Raw genomic sequence first — 21,647 nt, forward strand, 5'->3', positions numbered from 1 at the left:
TCTCCGAAGTGGTATGTTAATATGTGCCATGTGTATTACTGGTACTGTAAACTGAAGTAAATATTATATTTGTATGAGGATTAAATATGTGAAATTTAACTATTTTTGCTTTGGTTTTTGTTTGCCAATAAAGAGTTTGTGATGATAAGCACCAGATAAGCTATATTTTAATGAAAACTGCAATACTTCTGTTTATTTGCAGAGAGCATATCAGTGGTTAAAACTGTAAAATATTATGATTTGTTAGTAGGGCATTTGCATTAGTTTTTTCTAAAAAGGTAGACTAAGTGACATAAATTGGAATTTTACATAGAAAATGTTGACCTGAATACAAGCTAATTCATATCTCCTTGTCTGTTTTTAACATGTTTAAATAATTCCTATTTTGACAAAAGAGGCATTTACTACTGTGTCAATTTAACTCAACTGCAGGTGCCGTAGACTACCTAAAGGACTCAAACACTGGCAAGCGTTTTTAGATCTCAAGAAGAAAATTGATGATTTTAGTGAGGCTTGTCCTTTGTTGGAAATGATGATCAACAAAGCAATGAAGCAAAGACACTGGAATCGTATTGCTGAAACAACAGGACATCAATTTGATATAGAATCTGATTCCTTTTGCCTTAGAAACATCATGGAAGCGCCAATCCTTGAACATAAAGATGATATTGAGGTAGGTACATACATTTTTTCCCTCCTTGTTCATTTTATATTGTCAGCAAAAATAATATGATTACTTGTAAGATGATCACCTTTTTTAAAAGTATTTTTTACTTCGTTAAAGTCCTTGACTCTTAATCAGACCACACTAGTTTAAAATAATTTATATTTTATTTAGAAATTTTTATCCATATGAACAAAGACAGGTAGCAGCTGGAATCTTTGGACACTTATTTCTAGATAATCTCTTCACATTCTTCCTGGCCCTATTTTCTATGATTTCCTTTGCTCTTTTTAAACAGGAAAAAAAAAACCCCAAATCACCAAAACTTCAAATGATCATGGTCACCTAATTTTTTAACTCTGTGGTTGCTTTAAAGATCTGTAAATAAATCAGAAATTTTAAAGGAAGGCTCCATGCTTATTAATATTTAATATGAATACTTTTCTAGATCTTTATGGCTTCTTCTGAACCATACAATTTCAAAAGATCCCACACATAACCTGAAAAAACTCTCAATGGAGTTTGCAAGTTTTATAGGGTAAATATGCATGCAAAAGCTATTGTTATATTCATATGTGATTTATATGGAAGCATTCCAAGGTGATCTGCTTAATTTTGAATTAAGCTCTAATTTGAATAGAATGTTGGACTTGATGACCTTTCCAACCTAAACTATTCTTAGATTCTGTGATTCTATAAATTGAAATGTGATATGACTGAGAGTTTTTCTGGTGATGAGTCTACATGACTACCCTAAACCTTGTAGAAATGATGATTCAGAAATCTTGTTACACAGAAATAACAAAATGTGAAGCTACATAAATGGTATATCCATGCATTTCCAAGTGTGCACTTTTCAGTTATCCATACATGCAATTTGAGTGAGTAAAATTAGTAGTGTGATCTCTGCATTTGTGACACATTTCTATACTATTTTATAAAATTCCATATATTGTTTTTAAATATTCTATTACTAGATGTGTAATATTAGGAAAGATTTCTTTTCTGAAGAATGAAGATTCTAAAAAATGGTTCTTTCTTTGCAGGATATATGCATATCTGCTACAAAGGAAAAGGATATAGAAGCCAAACTATTTCAAATAGCTGACGTTTGGGGAAGCCAAATTCTGAGCTTTTCATCATTCAAAGGGAGAGGAGAGTTACTGTTAAAGGGAACTGAATCATCAGAAATTATAATGTTGATGGAGGACAGTTTAATGATTCTTGGCTCTTTACTGACCAATAGGTACTTTTAAATTGATTGTGTATGGTATTTTCAGAAACACACTGAGATAGGAACTGTACTATTATTAAGCTAAATCAGCAGTAAATGTGAATGGAATATTATTTTTTAATGAAAAAGAATGTTACAATGTTTAATGAAAAACTTCCTCAAGTGGAAGACTTTCATATATTAGTAGCAAACTATTGTCTCAATATATTTGAATGTAATCAAGCTGGTAGACACTTCCCACAAGATTCTTCTTGCTCTAAGTGAAATATGGTGGGTTGACCCTGGCTGGACGTCAGGTGCTCACCAAAGCCGCTCTGTCACTCCCCACTCAGCTGGACAGGGGAGAAAAAATATAACGAAAGGCTTATGGGTCGCGATAAGGACAGGGAGAGATCATTCACCAATTACCGTCATGGGCAAAACAGGCTCGACTTGGGGAAAATTAGTTTAATTTATTACCAATCAAATCAGAGTAGGGTAATGAGAAATAAACCCAAATCTTAAAAACACCTTCCCCCCACCCCTTCCTTCTTCCCAGGCTTAACTTTACTCCCAATTTTCTCTACCTCCTCCCCCCTCAGCAGCGCAGGGGGATGGGGAATGGCGGTTGTGGTCAGTTCATCACACATAGTCTCTGCCGCTCCTTCCTCCACAGAGGGAGGACTCCTCACACTTCCTCCACTCCAGTGTGGGGTCCCTCCCACGGGAGACAATCCTTCATGAACTTCTCCAACATGAGTCCTTCCCACAGGCTACAGTTCTTCATGAACTGCTCCAGCATGGGTCCTTTCCATGGGGTGCAGTCCTTCAGGAACAGACTCCTCCAGAGTGGGTCCCCCATGGGGTCACGAGTCCTGCCAGCAAACCTGCTCCAGTGTGGGCTCCTCTCTCCACGAGTCCACAGGTTCTGCCAGGAGCCTGCTCCAGTGCAGGCTTCCCATGGGGTCACAGCCTCCTTTGGGCATCCACGGGCGCTGGCGTGGAATCCTTCACGGGCTGCAGGTGGATATCTGCTCCACGGTTAATCTCCATGGGCTGCAGGGGGACAGCCTGCCTCACCATGGTCTTCACCATGGACTGCAGGGCAATCTCTGCTCCAGTGCCTGGAGCACCTCCTCCCCCTCCTTCTTCACTGACCTTGGTGTTTGCAGAGTTGTTTCTTTCACATATTCTCACTCATTTCTCCGGCTGCAATTTCTGTTGCTCAGGTTTTTTTTTTTTCCCCCCTTCTTAAATACGTTATCGCAGAGGCGCTTCCACTGTCGCTGATTGGCTCAGCCTTGGCCAGCGGCAGGTCTGTCTTGGAGCTGGCTGGTGTTGGCTCTATCGGACATAGGGGAAGCTTCTAGCAGCTTTTCACAGAAGCCACCCCTATAGCCCCCCCGCTACCAAAACCTTGCCATGCAAACCCAATACAGTGAAACAAGTGTTGTTTGGGTTTTTTTTCCACCATTGTAAGTATTTATTTTATAATAGCTTTATTTAGATTTAAATAATTTCTGTTTCTCATCCTTTTTTAGATACAATACACCATTTAAAAAGGAAATTCAGAGCTGGATTTATAAACTAAGCAGCTCTACAGACATAATTGAAGAATGGCTGATTGTGCAGAACCTCTGGATTTATCTTGAAGCTGTTTTTGTAGGGGGAGATATTGCAAAACAGTTACCCCAGGTAAACTTTACAATGCTTGCCTATTATTGTGTATTAAAAGCTATCTGTGTAATAATTTCCAACAGATTATGCTGTGAAAGTACTTATGTTTTTGCGATATATAGGAAGCAAAGCGTTTTCAGAATATTGACAAATCATGGATACGAATAATGCAACGAGCTCGTGAAAACCCAAATGTAATTAACTGCTGTGTCGGAGATGAGACTATGGAGCAACTTCTCCCTCATTTACATGAACAGTTGGAAGTATGTCAGAAATCACTTACAGGGTATGAATTGTTTGATTTTTAATGCATTATTATTTTGTAAATAGTTTCTATGAAATATTAATAGTATTTCAGTCTTACTTTCACTCTTACGTAGAAAAAATTGAAGAGCTGAAATCTTCTAATAAAAATCTTGTTCAATTTTAAAGATATTTAGAGAAGAAAAGGCTACTGTTTCCTAGATTCTTTTTTGTTTCTGATCCTGCCCTTCTTGAAATTCTTGGACAAGCAAGTGATTCTCATACAATTCAGGTATAACCTTAGTGATTTTTTTCTGCTTATAACAAAAAAAAAATATGGAAAAGCATTTAATAATTAAAATGTAACCATTCTCTTCTTATAAACTTTGCTTGAAAAAAATTTTTGTTACTTGCTCTTTAGTCTTTGACAAAATATGAAATGGATATCTGTAATTTAAAAAAATCTTCAGAATTCAGAACACTAGAATATGGTCCCATCAAGTGATTTGCTGGTGGTTCCTTTCACAACTAAACTAACAGAAGGGACCCTGTGAGACTTTCCCGCTTTGCATATTGCAAAATTCGTCCAGCTAGTCTGGATTGTTACTGAAGGTTTATAGTCCAACTAATCTTGATTGTTACCGAGGGTTGATTGAGATAAGATAGTTAATCTCACACAATAGCTGATCTCTGTTCTGCTAGATCACCTCTGGAAACTGTAAAAAAAAAAGCAAATGGAGATAAAATCCTACACAACCATTTCTGTAATTATTACCTACAGATGGCCTGAAATTCATCTGTAGGTTCAGATGAACGTTTGCAGGATGACCTTACTTGAGATTTTTTTCTGTTTGCTAATGTTATATATTTACATTGAACGACTTCTGAATTATCCTTACAGCCACATCTGCCTTCCATATCTGACAATATAAATGAAGTAGACTTTCACCCAAAGGATTATGATCGCATACTGGCAGTCATATCAAGAGAAGGAGAAAAAATTCCAGTAATTCTCTGAATTTCTTTCCCCCCCCCCCCAGAAATGTTGTTAATAGATAAATTATTCTATTATTGAACATATAAGTGTATATTAAATTGAATTATTGTTAATTACAAATTAACATGTCAAGGATTGGTGTAACAAAACTATAATATGTCTTCATTAAATAAATTACTAGTGTGTTTATTGAAATTAAATCTGTAGTTGTCTTGAATACAAATTTAGTAACTATCTAGTAACTAACATTCTTGAACAGAAGTTTGGTAACTATGTTCTAATTTTGTACCTTTTACTTTTATTAATTTTTCAGTTGGACACTCCAGTGATTGCAAAAGGACCAGTAGAACTTTGGTTGCAGGATTTATTGCGTGTGCAGCAGATTTCGTTGCATGGCATAATTAGGGCAGCATATTACCAAATTAGTGACCCAGGATATCAGTTGCTGAATTTTCTTAATCACTTCCCAGCACAGGTGAGATTACAGGATGTGGATTCTATGGGGGGGGAGGTTGGATGTAAAGAGCATATGGGATTGTCTATATGAGGATGTTTTCATAGAGGAAACAAGGATATGGATCTACTCAGTAGAAGGCAATCCTATTCAATTTTGGTACCCTATATATAGCATATTTTTCTTGTAATCTACTTTAAAATGACTTTTTTCTTCTCTTGGAGAATATAAAGTAGAGCTTATATTTTCTGTGATGGATATTGAACTCCTTTCAGATGCAAATAAAATTTCATGTGCAGATTGATTTCTCTTTCATAATTTAAGATTGCAAGAGCTATGACTATGATTATTTATCTCATCATTTACAAGATTTACCTATAGTTCATATATTTGTCACTATAATAATGCAGTCCTAGTAGAAGCCTATCTTGAAGGATTCTAGTTTGCCTAGAGACTCCTCCATCTTACTGATTATTCATAAATTTCATTAACAAGTAATGAATTGTTTCCCATCCTGTACAAATTCTGACGCTGTAATTTGCTAATAAGTACAGTGCTGGGTGTAATTTTTTTAATAGAAATTCTTCAAATATAAAAACTGGCCAATACATTGCTAATTTAAAAAAAAAATCAGTACACAAATATTTAAGAGAATTATCTTAAAGCTGTATTTATGATGTAATTATGTATTATGTCAGCAGTATTTATTTTAAAAAGTTTACTACTTTTCTTTAAACAGATAAGGACTGTCTTGTCTTGTTTGCATGTCAGACATTTTGAAGTGGCTTTATTACCATCTGCAAAGATGATCTTTCCCATGTCTTGCTAATCCAAATGTTTTTATGTTCAAAGAATTATTAGTGTTAGAAGGGGGGGGGAGGGGAGAGAGGGGGAGAAGAAGAAAATGGTCTTTGGCCAAGAAATTTAAAGTACAGAGAAAGAAAAGCTGTGTTATAGGACAGAGAAGAAATTGGGCAAAATACTGACAAATATTTGAAACGTTTTCTTTCCTTCAAACTGCCTTTTTCCTGTCTCAGAAGCTTCTGTTATAGGTAGCATGAAAAAGTCACATCCAAAGATTTTTTTTTTCCTCTGACTAATCGATCATTCTAAAATAAATTTGTGTTAGACTCTACTGATGATAGCCTAATGATTCTAAAATGGTGTGATATTTCTTCCTACACAACCTCTGTATCCATGAACTCACTACAGGTATAGGGAGATAGAAAAGTAGAGAGTGGGTTAGTCAAATTTTTAGGTCTTGGTGCTTTGTGAATGTAGAAATGTGGGGAAAAAAGGTATTGATACAGTTCTCATCTATCCTGTTTTGTTATGGGTGTGCCTGATACTGTAAATCAAATTCAGTCTGAGACCGTAGTTTACACGCAACGTCTTATAACTCTCTAGATTTATTTGGAAGCAAAATAACTTGTAGTTCAATGTGCCTTAGGCTGTACTCCAGTCATGACAGCATGTTAGAAAGATAGTAATCCATCCCATGTTCAGTAAAAACGCACAGCATTTTTTTTTTAAATGTTCTTTAATTAGCTATGAATTGGCAATGGGAAATTTTCAGAAGAACTTCTCCCCACAATTTAAGATCTGTTTATGTTTGTGATACTGGAGTACACTAAGAGATTGTAAGTGAAACGGAGAATCATCCTTAATTTCTGTGTATCTCAGTATGTGACAAATTTTCATAAAAGTTTTAAAATGTTTTCTCAGGAGTTTCCAGTACCACAGCAGAGCCAATTAACTCAGGCACAGTATCCTGGTGAGATAGCATCATGCTGGATGTAGTGATAATTTGGGACTCTCTACACCATAATTTATTGTTCCTATTCCACCTAAGGCTTCTGTAATAAGGCTAGTGTTCAACAAGTGATTCTTTTGTATTTTTTTCACATATTAAATTTGTAGGTTGGATTACTGGGGATTCAAATGTTGTGGACACATGATTCAGAAGAAGCTCTACAGAATGCTAAAGAGGACAGAAAAATCATGCAAGTAACCAATAGGAGATTTCTGGAGATTCTGAATATGTTGATTAGCCAGACCACACATGATCTTTCCAAGTTTGATAGAGTGAAATTTGAAACGCTTATTACCATTCATGTGCATCAGCGTGATATTTTTGATGATTTGGTAAAGTACAGATTTTGATTTCTGACAACTAAATGTATTTTTCTGTCATAATAATTTTTCTTATATGTGGTAACTAAGGTTACACATGCGTATGCATGTATTTGTAATACAGAGATGTCCATAATCTCATCGTGGTAAAAATAGTACCTTTTTGCTTAAACTAGAATAAAATCCATCAGTTCTGTCATCTAAATATTTGCTCCAAATTTTTACACTTTTCTTAGAATATTTCAATTTTCCACTTCTTCCTACAGAATTGTTTTGCTAGACAAAAACCTTTTAGTATGTCCTTTCTTTGAAAAACTGTTGTATTACTCTTCCTTGCATAACTAAAAAAGTTGAGTCTGCTGAGGGTGTTGTAGCTTTGTCATCATAGATAATTTCCTCATGGCTTGTTACAGAATCTCAGTAGTTGGCACTAGGCTGCACTTTAGCTCCACCCATTCTAGAGTTACAGCAATGATAGCAACATCTTCCGTATCTCCTAGTTTCTTCTTTCTGCCTCTTCTACTCCCTCGGAGAGCAGGCTACTAGGATTCTCTTTCTGGTTCCTAAGGAGAATACATAGAAGACAAACAAACAAAAAACCCTAATAAAATCAACAGATAATGCCAATCCTATACTTGAACTTTTTAGACTGTGTTAAATTGTTTACATTCCTTTATTCTTTGAGGAATGCTATCCCTCAACACTACATCTCTCACATATTTTTACTGCTGATGACACAAGCTTATTAGATTCTACACAATTTGCCTTCCATGCCTCAGTCAGATCCTTCCTTCATCATGACCTTTGTTCCAATATGTTTGGTGGATTTAGCAGTGTGTTGTTTGCTAATTTTACTTGGAGGGTGAGCTGCACTACCAAAGCAATTTAAGATTTATTTGATTGACACAGACATTGTAAAGATCAGGTTAAGTGATCAGGACATTTTTTTAGTATCAGTTTAGCATACATCTGAACATATTATGTGATGCTTATATGTATTTCAGTTTACTTGCATAGGAACTTTAACCTGAATAATCACTCATTGTTCTCATACAAATAAGCATTTTATCACAGTTATCAAAGACAATAAATGTGGATGCTCAGTTATAACATATACATTTATTTACTTTCTTTTAAGGTAAAAATGCACGTCAAATCACCAACTGATTTTGAATGGTTAAAGCAGTCTAGATTCTACTTTAAAGAGGATTTCAATCAAGTCTTGGTATCCATTACAGATGTTGATTTTGTTTACCAAAATGAATTCCTAGGTTGCACTGATCGTCTGGTTATAACACCTCTTACAGACAGGTTAGAAAAACAATTATACATAATGACTACTTTTAATATATATAGTGTTTATTTAACATTCTGAATTAAGTCCTGTGTGGGCTAGGTCATTTGTGAAAATCTTCTCATACATTTGCTTAATCATGCTCTTTTAGAAAAGGTAAAATGGCTTCTCACTAATTTGTACATTTGGTAATTCCTAGGAAAGTTTTATCACTGCCCAGTCTTAAAAAAAGATTTAGTAACAGAAATGACTAATTTTAAGGTTATATAGTAATGTATAGTTTAGCAGTATTTCTATACTGAAGAAAAGATTAGGTCAAATATTTCAAATTCTATAATAAGGGATTCTATAAAGATTTTGTGGCTACCATTGTTTTTGAAAGCCTAAGACAACCAGTCAGTGTCTGTCATCTTACTAGCACTGCAAAACAGTTTAGATTTGTCCATAAGAATCTAGAAGTTGACAAAGTCCCAGCTGTATGCACTCACTTGCCATTCTTCTGTAGCCAGGCAAGCAAACAACCATTAATTTTGTTTCAAATGTGGCTTAACAATGAGAACTATTTTTCTTTTTTCCTCTTGGGAATTTGTTGGCTTCTTTTTTTGTCAAAATTCTTTCTCCATTTACTCCTTTCTTGAGATGTCACTTTTGACCAAATGAGAAAATAAAAGGCCAAAAGGTACTTCACTTGCAAAAAGATCCCCTCAAGAACCAAAAATAACTTCCAACCTACAATCATTCACTTTGCTACCTATATGGAGTATGTGTCTGTACAGCTTTTTGAACACCTTTATTTCTCCAGAAGAGGTAGGACTGCTATTGTGACAGTATGGAAAGTTCAGTACATTTCTGCAGTGAACTGTACTGCCCTCAACAATCAAGTATTTTTGATGCAAAATGTTAAATTCTACCCCAAAATTTGCCTTGACCCCAATAGAACTGTAGAAGTAAAACCTTTATTTCACTTTAAAGTTTCTTATTGGTTAGAAAACATCAAGGTCCCTGCAGTGCAAGTTTGGCATAATACATTATAGTGATTTAATCTAAACTGTAGGAACTAGTTAGTTATTAAACTCTGTTCAAATATGGATTAAATCCAGAAATACTTTAGTTAGAAATGCTTTCAGAGTATGTTGAGTTGGTTTGATGGTGAAGATACCCCATCCTTTGAATAGGAACTTTGTCATTTAATTCCTTTAGCATTACTCTTCCATACCTTACCATGAATGAAAATCATAACTAAGACTCATATATAACTAAAACACTAGTCTAAACTTTTTAAGACTTTAAAAAAAAAAAAAAAACAGTAAAGCTTAGCATGTTTTTTTTCTTACAATTATGAAGATTTTTTACCCATAATTGTGGAAGGGGCCATATGTCCTTATTCTTTCAAACTTGAGGATTTAGACAAAGGTAACCTAACCTAATGGAATGTATACAGATTAAGATACTGCAGCATATGATGAGGTGGCAGAATTCAACAGCAGAACCTGCTCTTTATAGCTGCAAAAAGAGTTAATGACAATTAAATTCCTTTTTGTGGTGTGCATTAATTTTTTATCCCATCTAATATTCACAGTTTGTAACAAACTAGATTAACACCAGATAACTTTTTTTGTTTTTATAAGTAATGTTTGAATGCTGTGTTTTGTGACTTTTACTGCTCTGAACTTCCTGCACTCATGGAAATCAGTGGAACTACTTTATGAAGAAGTAATGTTTCAACATAAGAACCATAGAATCTATTGCATAACTCATTGTTATCTTATATATATACACACATATATCTTTCATATAATTTAATAAACTAATATGAATTAACATTTATAGGTGCTATATAACTTTAGCACAGGCTTTGGGAATGAACATGGGAGGAGCTCCAGCAGGACCAGCTGGAACTGGTAAAACAGAAACGACGAAAGACATGGGAAAGGCTCTGGGAAAATATGTGGTAGTCTTTAACTGCTCTGATCAAATGGACTTCAGAGGTTTGGGTAGGATTTTCAAAGGTAAGACTTCTTCTTGTAGGATAGGAAGGACCTCCACAGGTCCTTTAGCAGGTGCAGTTAGAGCAGGTTGCTCAGGACCTTATTCATGTTGGGTTTTGAGTATCTCCAGGCATGGACGTTCCACAACACCTCTGGGCCCCTGTTCAAGTGTTTGACCATCCTCATGGTAACATTTTTTGTATTTCCATTCACTTGGAATTTCCCACATTGAAACCTGTGTCCATTGTCTCTTCTTCTTCCACTGCACCTCTGAGAAGAGCCTGGCTCCAATTTCTCAGTGCCTGCTATTAGCTAGTTATGAACAGCAATAGGCTTTCCCCTTAGCTTTCTCTTCAGGCTCAACAAATCATATTCTCTCAGCCTCTCCCTCTGTGTCACGTCCTCCAGCCACTGACCATTATGGCAGCCATCTGCTGGATGCAGGTATATCAGTGTCTCTCCTCTATTGATAAGCCCCAAACTGGACACAGTACTCCAGCTGCTATCTCACAAGTGCAGAGTAGAGGCAAACAATTATTTTCCTTAACCTGCTGGCTACACTCTTGCCCAATATGCAGCTGGCTTCCTTTGCTACAAGGGCATAATTCTGATTCATGCTCAGTTAGTTGTTAAGCAGGACACCAGGTCATTTTCTGCAAAACTGCTTTGTGGCCAGTCAGCACTGAGCCTGTGCTGCTGCATGGAGTTATTCTGTTCCAGATAAAGGACTTGAACTTCATGAGGTTTCTGTCAGCTCATTTTTCAAAGTTATGGTATTGTATGTATTGAGAAGCAAGGGGTGAAACTATTAATTTTTTTTTTTTTTAAGCAAGCAAATAATTGTGACATAAAAGTGCCTAAAGCTGTGGGTTTATAAACATATTGCCCCTTTGAATGTCAAGCTATTCAAATTTAAAAAAACCTTTGAGTACATGACAGAATCCCTTTAAAGTGATTTGGCCTTAACTGCATAACAATAATATACCCTGAATGCATTGGATAAATTTTTCACTTTTAAACAGCTATCTTTCAGTATACATGAAAGAAAACTACTGCCTACTGGTACTTTAATATCATTTGGAAAAAAATGCTGCTACAAATTTTCTCATAAAAAGTTGCTAAAGGAACAACAATTCTCTTAGTTGCTACTAAATACATGTTACTTTTCCAAACTGAAAGTAGGCAACTGTGAAATTAATCCTTTATGAAAATATTATTGTTATTAATATAGTGCTTCTAGATTTCTCTTTCCATTTAATTTTCTTTCTCTGTCTTCCCCTCTTTCTTTCACAGACAGTTCATGCAGAGCATTGTCCACTATTTGCATGTTGTTATATCCTGTACCATTACATGAAAAACTTGTAGTTTAGTGTGGAGTTAAAATGGTGATGCTTATACATAGAGATATATGCTCTAAGGTTAATATTTTCTGTTTTGTGAGATTCAGAGTTTTTTTTAAACCCCTAGTTAATGCAAAAATAATTTCAATTTTTAATTTTAACCTTTATGATTTATAAGAGGCAAGTAAAAAGTAATTTAAAAGCGTTGTGAAGGCTGGAAGACCCAAATGAAAATAAAAAACTCAAGATTTTTTTGATGTAACGTTTAGGGGTAGTCTTTTCTATCTCTAAGTTACTTATTTTTATTTTTTTAGATTAACAATACAGCTTTTTGCAAATAATTGAATTGCTGCTTTACAATAAAAGGCTACATTCTGAGAAAGATCTGGAAGAAAGATCTGCCAAATGCCCCAAGATATCAAAATCTTTTTTCTGATTTTGATTCACTTTTAAGCATTTTGTATAAATGAACTAATATTAATTCAGATTGATATGGAAATAGTCAGGTGGGTAGGAGGAAGATAGGCCTTGGCCACAGAGCAATAAATAAAACTAATCTTATTTAATTATTTGAAGGAAAAGTCATCTAGTTCAGATATCTCAAATATGCATGAAGAACAACAGATAATAAATTCTTCTGTCCCTGTTTTAGGTCTTGCACAGTCTGGATCTTGGGGATGTTTTGATGAATTCAACCGAATTGAGTTGCCTGTCTTGTCAGTAGCAGCACAACAAATCTATATTATTTTAACAGCAAGAAAAGAAAGAAAAAAGCAGTTCATTTTTTCTGATGGAGACTGTGTAGATTTAAATCCAGAGTTTGGCATTTTCCTAACAATGGTAAATGTAGTAATAATTCCACAGAAGTGTCAAATTATACTATATATAAGTTAATTAAATGGCAAGGTGAAAATAATCGATTTTATTAATTGTGATGCTGTTGCTATAGAATTAGACTAAGCTACTGGAACGCATAATCAATCTGATTATTCATGAATTGCATGCCTTCATTTTTACTTTAAGATTATTGAAAAGGTTCATAATTACGTCCCTTCATTACTGTATCGCAATTCATTATGTAGACTGAGTTTGACCAAACTTCCAGAATTCTCTGTGCTCAGAGAGGACTGAAACACTAATATGCCTTACTACCTTAGCTTGAAATGCTTTAACAGTATTAGTGAGAAATATACTGTAGGAAAAAAAAAAACCACATTCACTTAAAGCAGGAGATGTAGGAAAGACATTTTTCAAAGACATATGTCTTATCTAATGGGTACTTTACATGGATATATAAAAAGAATTCTTCAAGCTGATTTACAGAAGACAAGTATGATGATTCTGGAATAAACCACCCTCCTTGTACTGTGGTGACAACAGGTCTTTTCAAAACCTGTGCAAAAAAATTATCAGATCCTTTTATTTGTTGATACAGGGTATGTCTAAACTGGTAAATACAATGCTGGATGTCAACTTTTGGCCTTCGGTGGCAATGGGGCCCATTCTGCTCTGTGTGTCAATCCTGGAATCAGTGTGGGCATTATGACAGAACTGTGCTGCTTACATCATGAAGTTTTTATGGGTGGTATCTGAGATACATTGTTCCCTTTCTTATAATGACTACTTGTGAAAAAGACTTGCAGTATATATAGATCAAAGTTAGGTCCCACAACTGAATAGATAATCTGCGCAAAAAAAGATATGCAAAGCAGTACATATAATTTTACACCAGTTACCAACCATTACTCAAGGGAGAAACACAAACTCCTGGATTTAGAATATTAACTTTCAGAGTATCTTGTCTTGTTGCCATAGGGTTCCTGAGCCTTCATAGCACTAATTCCTGTAATCTCACGGGCAGGGAATTTTATAGTGTATGTTTCCTAATGCCAAGGCAGATGGCAATCCAAGATGACTTTATGGGAAATTAAAATCTTCATCTACATGTTCAAGTGCAGGATAATAGCTGAGGAGGTCATAAATATCTTTTGACTGCTTCTAATTTCTTAAATGTCACCTGTTTGATGTCAGAGTTATTCCTCATGTTTGCAGCAAGTTTCCAGAAATCTTCTATTAGTCAAACTTTCTGGGTGATTAAAATTTTCTTTCATATGATTCTGTTGTAAAGTTTTCATGTTTTAATTTTGTTGACTGTGTTATTTTAGTTGTGTCATTACAAAATATTCTCTGCGTATTCTTGAGCCATTATTAAAATCAGTTCTGTCACTAAAAGAGAATTTCTTGTATGATTCTTAATTCAGTGGGTAGGATTCACTCACAAACTATTAAACGTTCAGTGGGATTCTGTATTTTAAGGCTAGCCTTTTAGACACAAGAAATAGAGAAGGGCATCCTAATATTTCTTCACTGTCAACTGCTTGTTAACCTTTTTTTTTTTTAATTTTGGCTCTTGCTAAACACTGAATTTTTAATATGTTACAAAACCTACCTCTTCTGCAAAATGGTAATGAAAACTTTATTCACATTGGGAATACACCAAAATAAATCAACCAACTAGATTGTATTCCATGAAATTTTAAAATTCTGATTGCTGGCTTGTTTTGATAAAGAAATTCAGTTATTACTCTGGCAATTATGCATAGGTTACTAAATTTGTAGTTATGGTTGAAGTTTTTTCTTCACATTTTAATCATTAGTAGACAAGATTTCTAACTCTGAACAGATCTAGGTATTTATGTATAAATTTACTTTTATTGAACAATAAAAAGGATGTTATTTTGACTGTTGTTAGTAATAATGCAGTATGTTTTCTTATATAGAATCCTGGATATGCTGGACGTCAAGAACTACCAGAAAATCTCAAAATTCAGTTTAGAACTGTTGCAATGATGGTTCCAGATAGACAGGTAGAATTACTGACGGAACGGAAAGAAAAAGTGTATTTTACTTTGCTTACCTATCTTCAGAAAAACTAATGGAATTTCTAAAAAAATTGAATTTCAGATAATTATAAGAGTTAAGCTTGCAAGCTACGGATTTATTGATAATGTGATCTTGTCTCAGAAATTCTTTGTTCTTTATAAGCTTTGCGAGGAGCAGCTCACTAAGCAGGTAGTGTTATGTATTCCCTTCCTCTTTGTCTTCATATTCACACAATAAAGCCCTTTAGGTTTTGGTTTGTGCAGATTGTTTTTGAAGCATCACTTTTATGTTTTTTAAAAAAATATTGAAGTAGTTTAAATATAATTCAAACAAATATCTCTACAAAATTTTTGAACAAATAGCCATGTTAATTCATGTGTATGTAGTCACATACACACATTTGTTTTATTGTTAAAGAATGATAGTTTCTAGTTGCAAGTGCATGAGGTTCTCTGCCTAAACGTGGCAGCCAGGTAAAAATTAACCTGATGATGTCATTTTTCTGTAAGAATTATCTAGGGCTAGAGAAAGTAGTTGGAAATTGGAAACTGCAGGAGGAAGGTCTCAAGTTTGATTTAAGTTGCCCTTCTCCCCATAGCACTGCTGTGATCTGAGGTCTTGGCTTTAAGCTGCCTCGGTTGGAAAGACCCAGTCTGGAATGGAACTATTATTTTTTTAGAATCCTGCTATAGAGAGCAACAAAACAATTTCTATATGGCATTATAAATGGTGATGTCAATTAAATATAAATTAGAAAAGAAAAAACCTTATAACCTCCTCCCCAACCTTCCCTGAAAATAGCCTTATTATCCTTCATTTATTTTAATAGAATAATTCCTAAACAACAGCAGCAATTCCTATTTTAGCTACCTTTTCCAGGCAGGGCAACTATACTATACAATATGCAAGTAAGGTTTGATATACTGATGAAATAAAGCTAGAGAACTTGTTACTGATGCATAAGCCTTTTTCCCCTCTGTAGGTCCATTATGACTTTGGTCTGAGGAATATCCTTTCAGTACTGAGGACTCTTGGATCTCAAAAGAGGGCCAGGCCAAATGAAAGCGAATTAAGTATTGTTATGAGAGGGCTAAGAGATATGAATCTTTCTAAGCTGGTAAGAATCTAATTTAATATTTTAGCACCATGTATAGGCAAGTCTACTAGATATTTCATGGGGTTTTGTAGAAGGTTAGAAAAAAATCTCAAACATCCTTTTCTTTAAAAATTGAAACATGATAATCATCATGTTATCATTAAACAGCAATGAGAGTTTATTAGACTTGGGAACAGTGCTCAGGGTGCAAAGGTTCAAATAGGTTAATAGTGGCTTAGCTGTGGGTATGACATTTTATGTACTGATGTGATTTAACCCCAGTCGGCAACTAAGCACCACACAGCCACTTGCTCACCCTCCCCCCCAGTGGGAAGAGGGAGAGAATCAGAAAGGTAAAAGTGAGAAAAGTTGTGGGTTGAGATAAGAACAGTTTAATGATTGAAATAACATAAAATATAGTAATAATAATAATAATAATAATAATAATAATAATAATAATAATGATGTAATGAAAAGGAAAACAATAAAAAGAGAGAGAAACAAAACCCTGGAAAAACAAGTGATGCAATTGCTCACCACCAGCCAACCGATGCCCAGCCAGGCCCTGAGCAGCGATCACTGCCCTCCAGCCAACTGCCCCCAGTTTATATACTGAGCATGACATCACATGGTATGGAATATCCCTCTGGCCAGTTTGGGTCAGCTGTCCTGGCTGTGCCCCCTCCCAGCTTCTTGTGCACCTCCAGCCGCCTCAGTCGGTAGAGCATGGGAAGCTGAAAAGTTCTTGACTAGTGTAAGCACTACCCAGCAACAACTAAAACATCAGTGTGTGAACACATTATTCTCATACTAAATCCAAAACACAGCACTATACCAACTACTAGGGGGAGAATTAACTCTATCCCAGCTGAAACCAGGACAACTGACTTGCGTGCAGACTGACTACTGTACCATAAATAAACTGAATAATTTTGAGTATCCACTAAATTAGACTTTTAAAGATTTCTTTCCAGATCGGATGTTCTTTCCGATATATGCTGCAAGTGTTTTACAAATCAATTTTACAATAGATTCCAGTGTCTACTCAGTAGGAAATTTCTTTCAATTTTGAATTTATTTCTCACATGGCATATGGATGACATTTTCAAAATGCTATTTTTGTAGTGAGCTGTCCTGTTGGCTGGCTGTGTTTATGAACATAAGCATCTGTATTTAGAAAATATATTCTTACTGTTTATTATTTTAAAATAGTGATTAATTTTGGTTTGAGAACATTCTTTGGATAACCATGTTTTAAAAACTTAATAACTTTTTTATTTCAGATAGATGAAGATGAGCCTTTGTTTCTCAGTCTTATCAATGGTCTCTTTCTGGGGTTACAGTTGGACAGTAGTACCTGTGCTGAGCTTCAGGCTGCAATAGCTAATCAGGTTGAAGAGGCAGGACTGATTAACCATCCACCATGGAATCTTAAGCTTGTTCAGGTAAAACTTTTTTTTCCAAAACATTTTTAACAAACAGGAGTCAGAACAGCATGTTAGTAGCTAAACCACTGTCTCACTCAAGGACCTGTGCTTCTAATATGGGAAAAACCGAAGGTTGTGTGTACACCACACTAAGGAAGACCAATCCAAGGGGCTTATTTTTTATTTCTTTAAATTATCCAGAAGAAAAAAAAAACCAACCTTAAAGCATGCTATTAACCCAGCCTTTCCCAGATATGGTAGTGCATCTAAGTTATCTGAATGAAGCAGCAAGGTACCTAATGGGCCTCTGAACATGAGTTTTGTAGACTAGAGTAGGGTCAGTAGGACGTAAGAAGGATTGGGAGGCATTTGAAGGCCAAAGCAGTAAATAAAGAGTGAGAAGAAACATAGCCAGGGCACAACTCCTGCTAAGGATGAGGAGAGAGCTAAAAGACCTTTATAAGGGCAAAGAAAAATGTAAGAGGTATGTATGTAAAAATGAGTAAGAAAAGACATAGAATCTGAATGAGAGACTGTGTAGCAAAAAGTTGTTGCAAACAATGTTGTTTACATAAAGCAAAAAGTTGCTTAGTTTTGACAAAACACATGGTTCTTGGCACTTGAGGAATAGAGAAATAGACCCCATGCACTGGCAGCTTGCCAGGAGTGTAGTATGTTTTGTTTACCTTGTGTTGCAATCTCTTTTGACCTGGAGTGTTCCGACTGAAAAGCAAAAGAGAGAAAATTGTTAAGGTGTTGCAAGAAATTATTTTGACTTCAGAATATTTGTAAGACATTACGTTTAGTAAACTAATGATTTAATGCTTAAACTGTAATTTTGGATTGTGGTAATTTGTGTCCAGTGTGGGATAATCTTTATGATGTGTTGTTGATTAATGAATATGAAAAAAGGTGCTTAAATGGCTTTTTGGACCTGGATTCCAACATAACATTTAAATGGCTGACAGTTGTATTTCTGACATGCAATCATGTTTGAAACTAACTTTGAATTTATTATTAAAGACAGTTAACTCATGTTCTGATGGTGTTTATGCCAACACACTTCCCTATACACATCCTTCTTTAAAGAGCGAACTTAACAAATGCGTCAGACTAACAACTCAAGAAATAAATACGTAGACAATCACTAACCAATTATAAATTGACAAACTAGAAAGGTAACTAGAGCATTGTTGCTCTTTTGTCTTTTTGTTCTACTCTTTTTTGAGAACACACTTTAATTATTGATTATAATGATGTTTTTAAACATTATGACTTTGTTGGTTTCCTGTGTTCTCTGATTCTTTGTTTTTTCTGCATGCAGGCAACAAGGTGTGAACGCTTTTTCTTGTAATACCATGCTTTAAACAGTGATCAGCTTTACTTTATTGGCTATATTACTCATTAAGATTGAGCTTGTAGCCTTAATTAATGAAATTCATTAGGGTTTTTTTTTAATTCCATTAATTGATGAAATTGAATTTTGCTTTGTAAAATTTGTCAGCCAGAGAAGAATTATCCTGTGTTCTAATTTTCATATTTTACTTATCCCTACATTTTGGATAATTGTTAAACTCTGTTAAGGGTTAAGACTAATAACCTTTACCATTTCTAATGGCTGAAAACTATTTTGCTCTAGAAGCATTTATTTGTAATTTTGCTGATTGCCAAGATGAGAGTATAACTACAACAACTGACACTTAAGAACTTTTTACCCTATGGAAATATGTTTGCATCTTCTTGAAATACAACCTCAGAATAGAGACTTTCTGAAACTACAGGCCTTGAAGTGCTAGGCTTGTTCATTGGCTGTACAGTCTTAAATTAGAAACTACATCATTGGCTCTTATGAACTAAGTGTCTTAAAAGAAACTAGATGTAAACCAAGAAAAGCACTCTGACCTTTGTGCCTATTACCAGATTTCTGAAAATTTCCAAACTTGTCTAGCTTAAAAAACAAAACTGCCATGTGATTTGTTGAATGAGAGCAAAAGATACAATGCATTACAGTCTTCTACAAAGTGCAACGTTCTGCCTTATATTACTTCACAGCAACTAAAATATCATGTCTCTGTCATCAAACCAGAAGTATATTTATGGCTCTGCTCAGGCTCCACCTAATTTACAGAAGGTTTTGCTCCACATTCTGCAGGCTGGATCTATATTGTCCTTCACACAGCTTCACACTGATGATCAGTAGAATTTTTGCATGGGAGAAAACACTTTTAACCATCCTGCTTAAAGTCATGTTCACCGTTTTATTCACGGCTTAGTATTTCTGGTTGTCAAACTGGTCATAGGAAGATTGCTTGTGCCCTAACAAATTCCATCTTCCACTGGGAATAAGTTTGAAATTTTCAAGTTCACGGTGGACTTGATCTTAGTTTAGATTTGTGGTGCCTGTAGATCTTCCTCCTGGACTGATACAAACCTTTATTCAGCTTGCAAAAGAAGCAGCTATATATGCTTCTCCTTACAAGGTTCTGTCATCCACGAGGACTACCACATTTTGTTCCTTTCAGTTGCTCCAAAAGGAGATACTTGTCTAGGCAGATCCTGCCACTTTCATAGCAAGCCTAAAGCTAATATTAAAAGAAAAACAGAAAATTCAGTGAAGAACTGTCCTGAACCTAACCCCATCCGCAATCCTGTAGGAAGTGCGGTCCCTATGTTTATTTCATATACTTGGGTATTTTAGCGCTGTAGTGATTAGTCATTCTTCTGTTGCATTAATGTTTTGCTACTATTCATTTTTCCTTTTGAATAATATAGAAAAAGCTTTTTAAAATCTGGTAAAATTATTTTCAGTTGCTTTGAAAAGTTTAGGCAAGATTTAGTTCTGTAAACTGTTTTACAGTAAACTTGCTTGGTGCTTAGAAGATTAGGATGTGAAGGTATGTACTATTCCACAAAACACTAAAAATCAGCAAACGCATGCTGATTTCAATTCTGAGCATATAATTTGTATGTCTAATACATTTATAGTCACTGACTATCAAACGTATTAAATGCAAGCAAAAATCTTCCAAAAGCATATATTTCTTAAAATATTCTGATTTTTTTAATAGTTGTATGAAACTTCTCTAGTACGTCATGGGTTGATGACACTTGGACCTAGTGGATCTGGAAAAACAATGGTCATAACTATATTAATGAGAGCACTGACAGAATGTGGCCAGCTTCATAGAGAAATGCGTATGAACCCCAAAGCTATTACTGCTCCTCAAATGTTTGGAAAACTAGATGCTGCAACTAATGATTGGACAGATGGAATCTTTTCTACACTGTGGAGGAAAACACTGAAAGCTAAAAAGGGTATGTAAATACTTTGTGTGTGGAATCATAAAAATACCTCTTGAATGATATGTTGAAAAAAGCATCTTGAATTTGCAAATGTGGTGAAGTTCCCTCTCCCTATAGAGAACATAAATGAGGTTACAGTTCACTTCTCAAGAAAGGGCAATAGTTTAAAAATTTATTATTTCAGTAGTATATCTACATTAAAAAATTGTTTGTTTCCTTACCTTCAGTTCTACAGTGCAGATGTGTTATTTGGAAGCTGATAAATTATAATTTAGATTTACTTGTACTAATTGCACTAGCTTTAAAATAATGTTTTTTTCCATGGTTTTTCATACATCGATTACCCATGTTTATATTTCAGTATTTTAGGATTGGGATAATGAAATTCCTTTTCACAGTAATTCACTTGTATCTGAAAAAATAAAAATATTTATGTTAAAGAAAGGGAATTCTTCTAGGGAACCTTCCTAGAAGGTGGTTCTTTTTAAAAGAAAGTTGAATTTTTGTATATTTTCTCTATTGGAATTTTTCTATATTCAAAACAAAGCCAGAATTTTAAAATTTGATTGCCAAAGTTGAGGCATTTTCATCTATATTTATGTTTCAAAGTAAAAGAAAAACAATTAGATTTTCAGAATTGATGCGTGATGTTAGTTTTCATTAACTTAAATGGGATCTGTGAATATTCAACGCCTTTTTTTTAGTTGCCCAAAGAACCCTTATTTTAGCAACAAAATGCTAAATTCCCCATCCCTCCTGTGCTGCTCAGGCCAGGGAGTGGTGGTGAGGAAGGAGATTATGTTGGGAAGGAAGAATTTGTGTCTGGAGAAAGAAAAGGGGGTATTGGAAATATGTTTTAGTTTTTTGTCTTTGTTTCTCATCATCCAAGTCTATGTTAATTGGCAATAAATTAATTTTCCCCAAGTCGAATCGGT

The 21,647-nt window shown here is 34.8% G+C and overlaps 1 protein-coding gene across 1 annotated transcript in view; it reads left to right on the top strand.

Annotated features, from left to right (window-relative positions):
• Window positions 1-21,647, top strand: part of DNAH8 (dynein axonemal heavy chain 8) — a 141,350-nt gene that overhangs the window by 46,486 nt on the left and 73,217 nt on the right. The window contains 16 exon segments of the mRNA XM_076335551.1: window positions 433-673; window positions 1,711-1,910; window positions 3,419-3,572; window positions 3,677-3,840; window positions 3,987-4,089; window positions 4,699-4,803; window positions 5,108-5,269; window positions 7,169-7,393; window positions 8,520-8,692; window positions 10,506-10,684; window positions 12,656-12,843; window positions 14,784-14,870; window positions 14,968-15,075; window positions 15,869-16,003; window positions 17,266-17,427; window positions 20,478-20,724. Coding sequence (XP_076191666.1) covers window positions 433-673; window positions 1,711-1,910; window positions 3,419-3,572; window positions 3,677-3,840; window positions 3,987-4,089; window positions 4,699-4,803; window positions 5,108-5,269; window positions 7,169-7,393; window positions 8,520-8,692; window positions 10,506-10,684; window positions 12,656-12,843; window positions 14,784-14,870; window positions 14,968-15,075; window positions 15,869-16,003; window positions 17,266-17,427; window positions 20,478-20,724 — 2,633 coding nt within the window.

Source organism: Aptenodytes patagonicus, chromosome 3, assembly GCF_965638725.1.
Source record: "Aptenodytes patagonicus chromosome 3, bAptPat1.pri.cur, whole genome shotgun sequence".
Taxonomy (NCBI): Eukaryota; Metazoa; Chordata; class Aves; order Sphenisciformes; family Spheniscidae; genus Aptenodytes; species Aptenodytes patagonicus.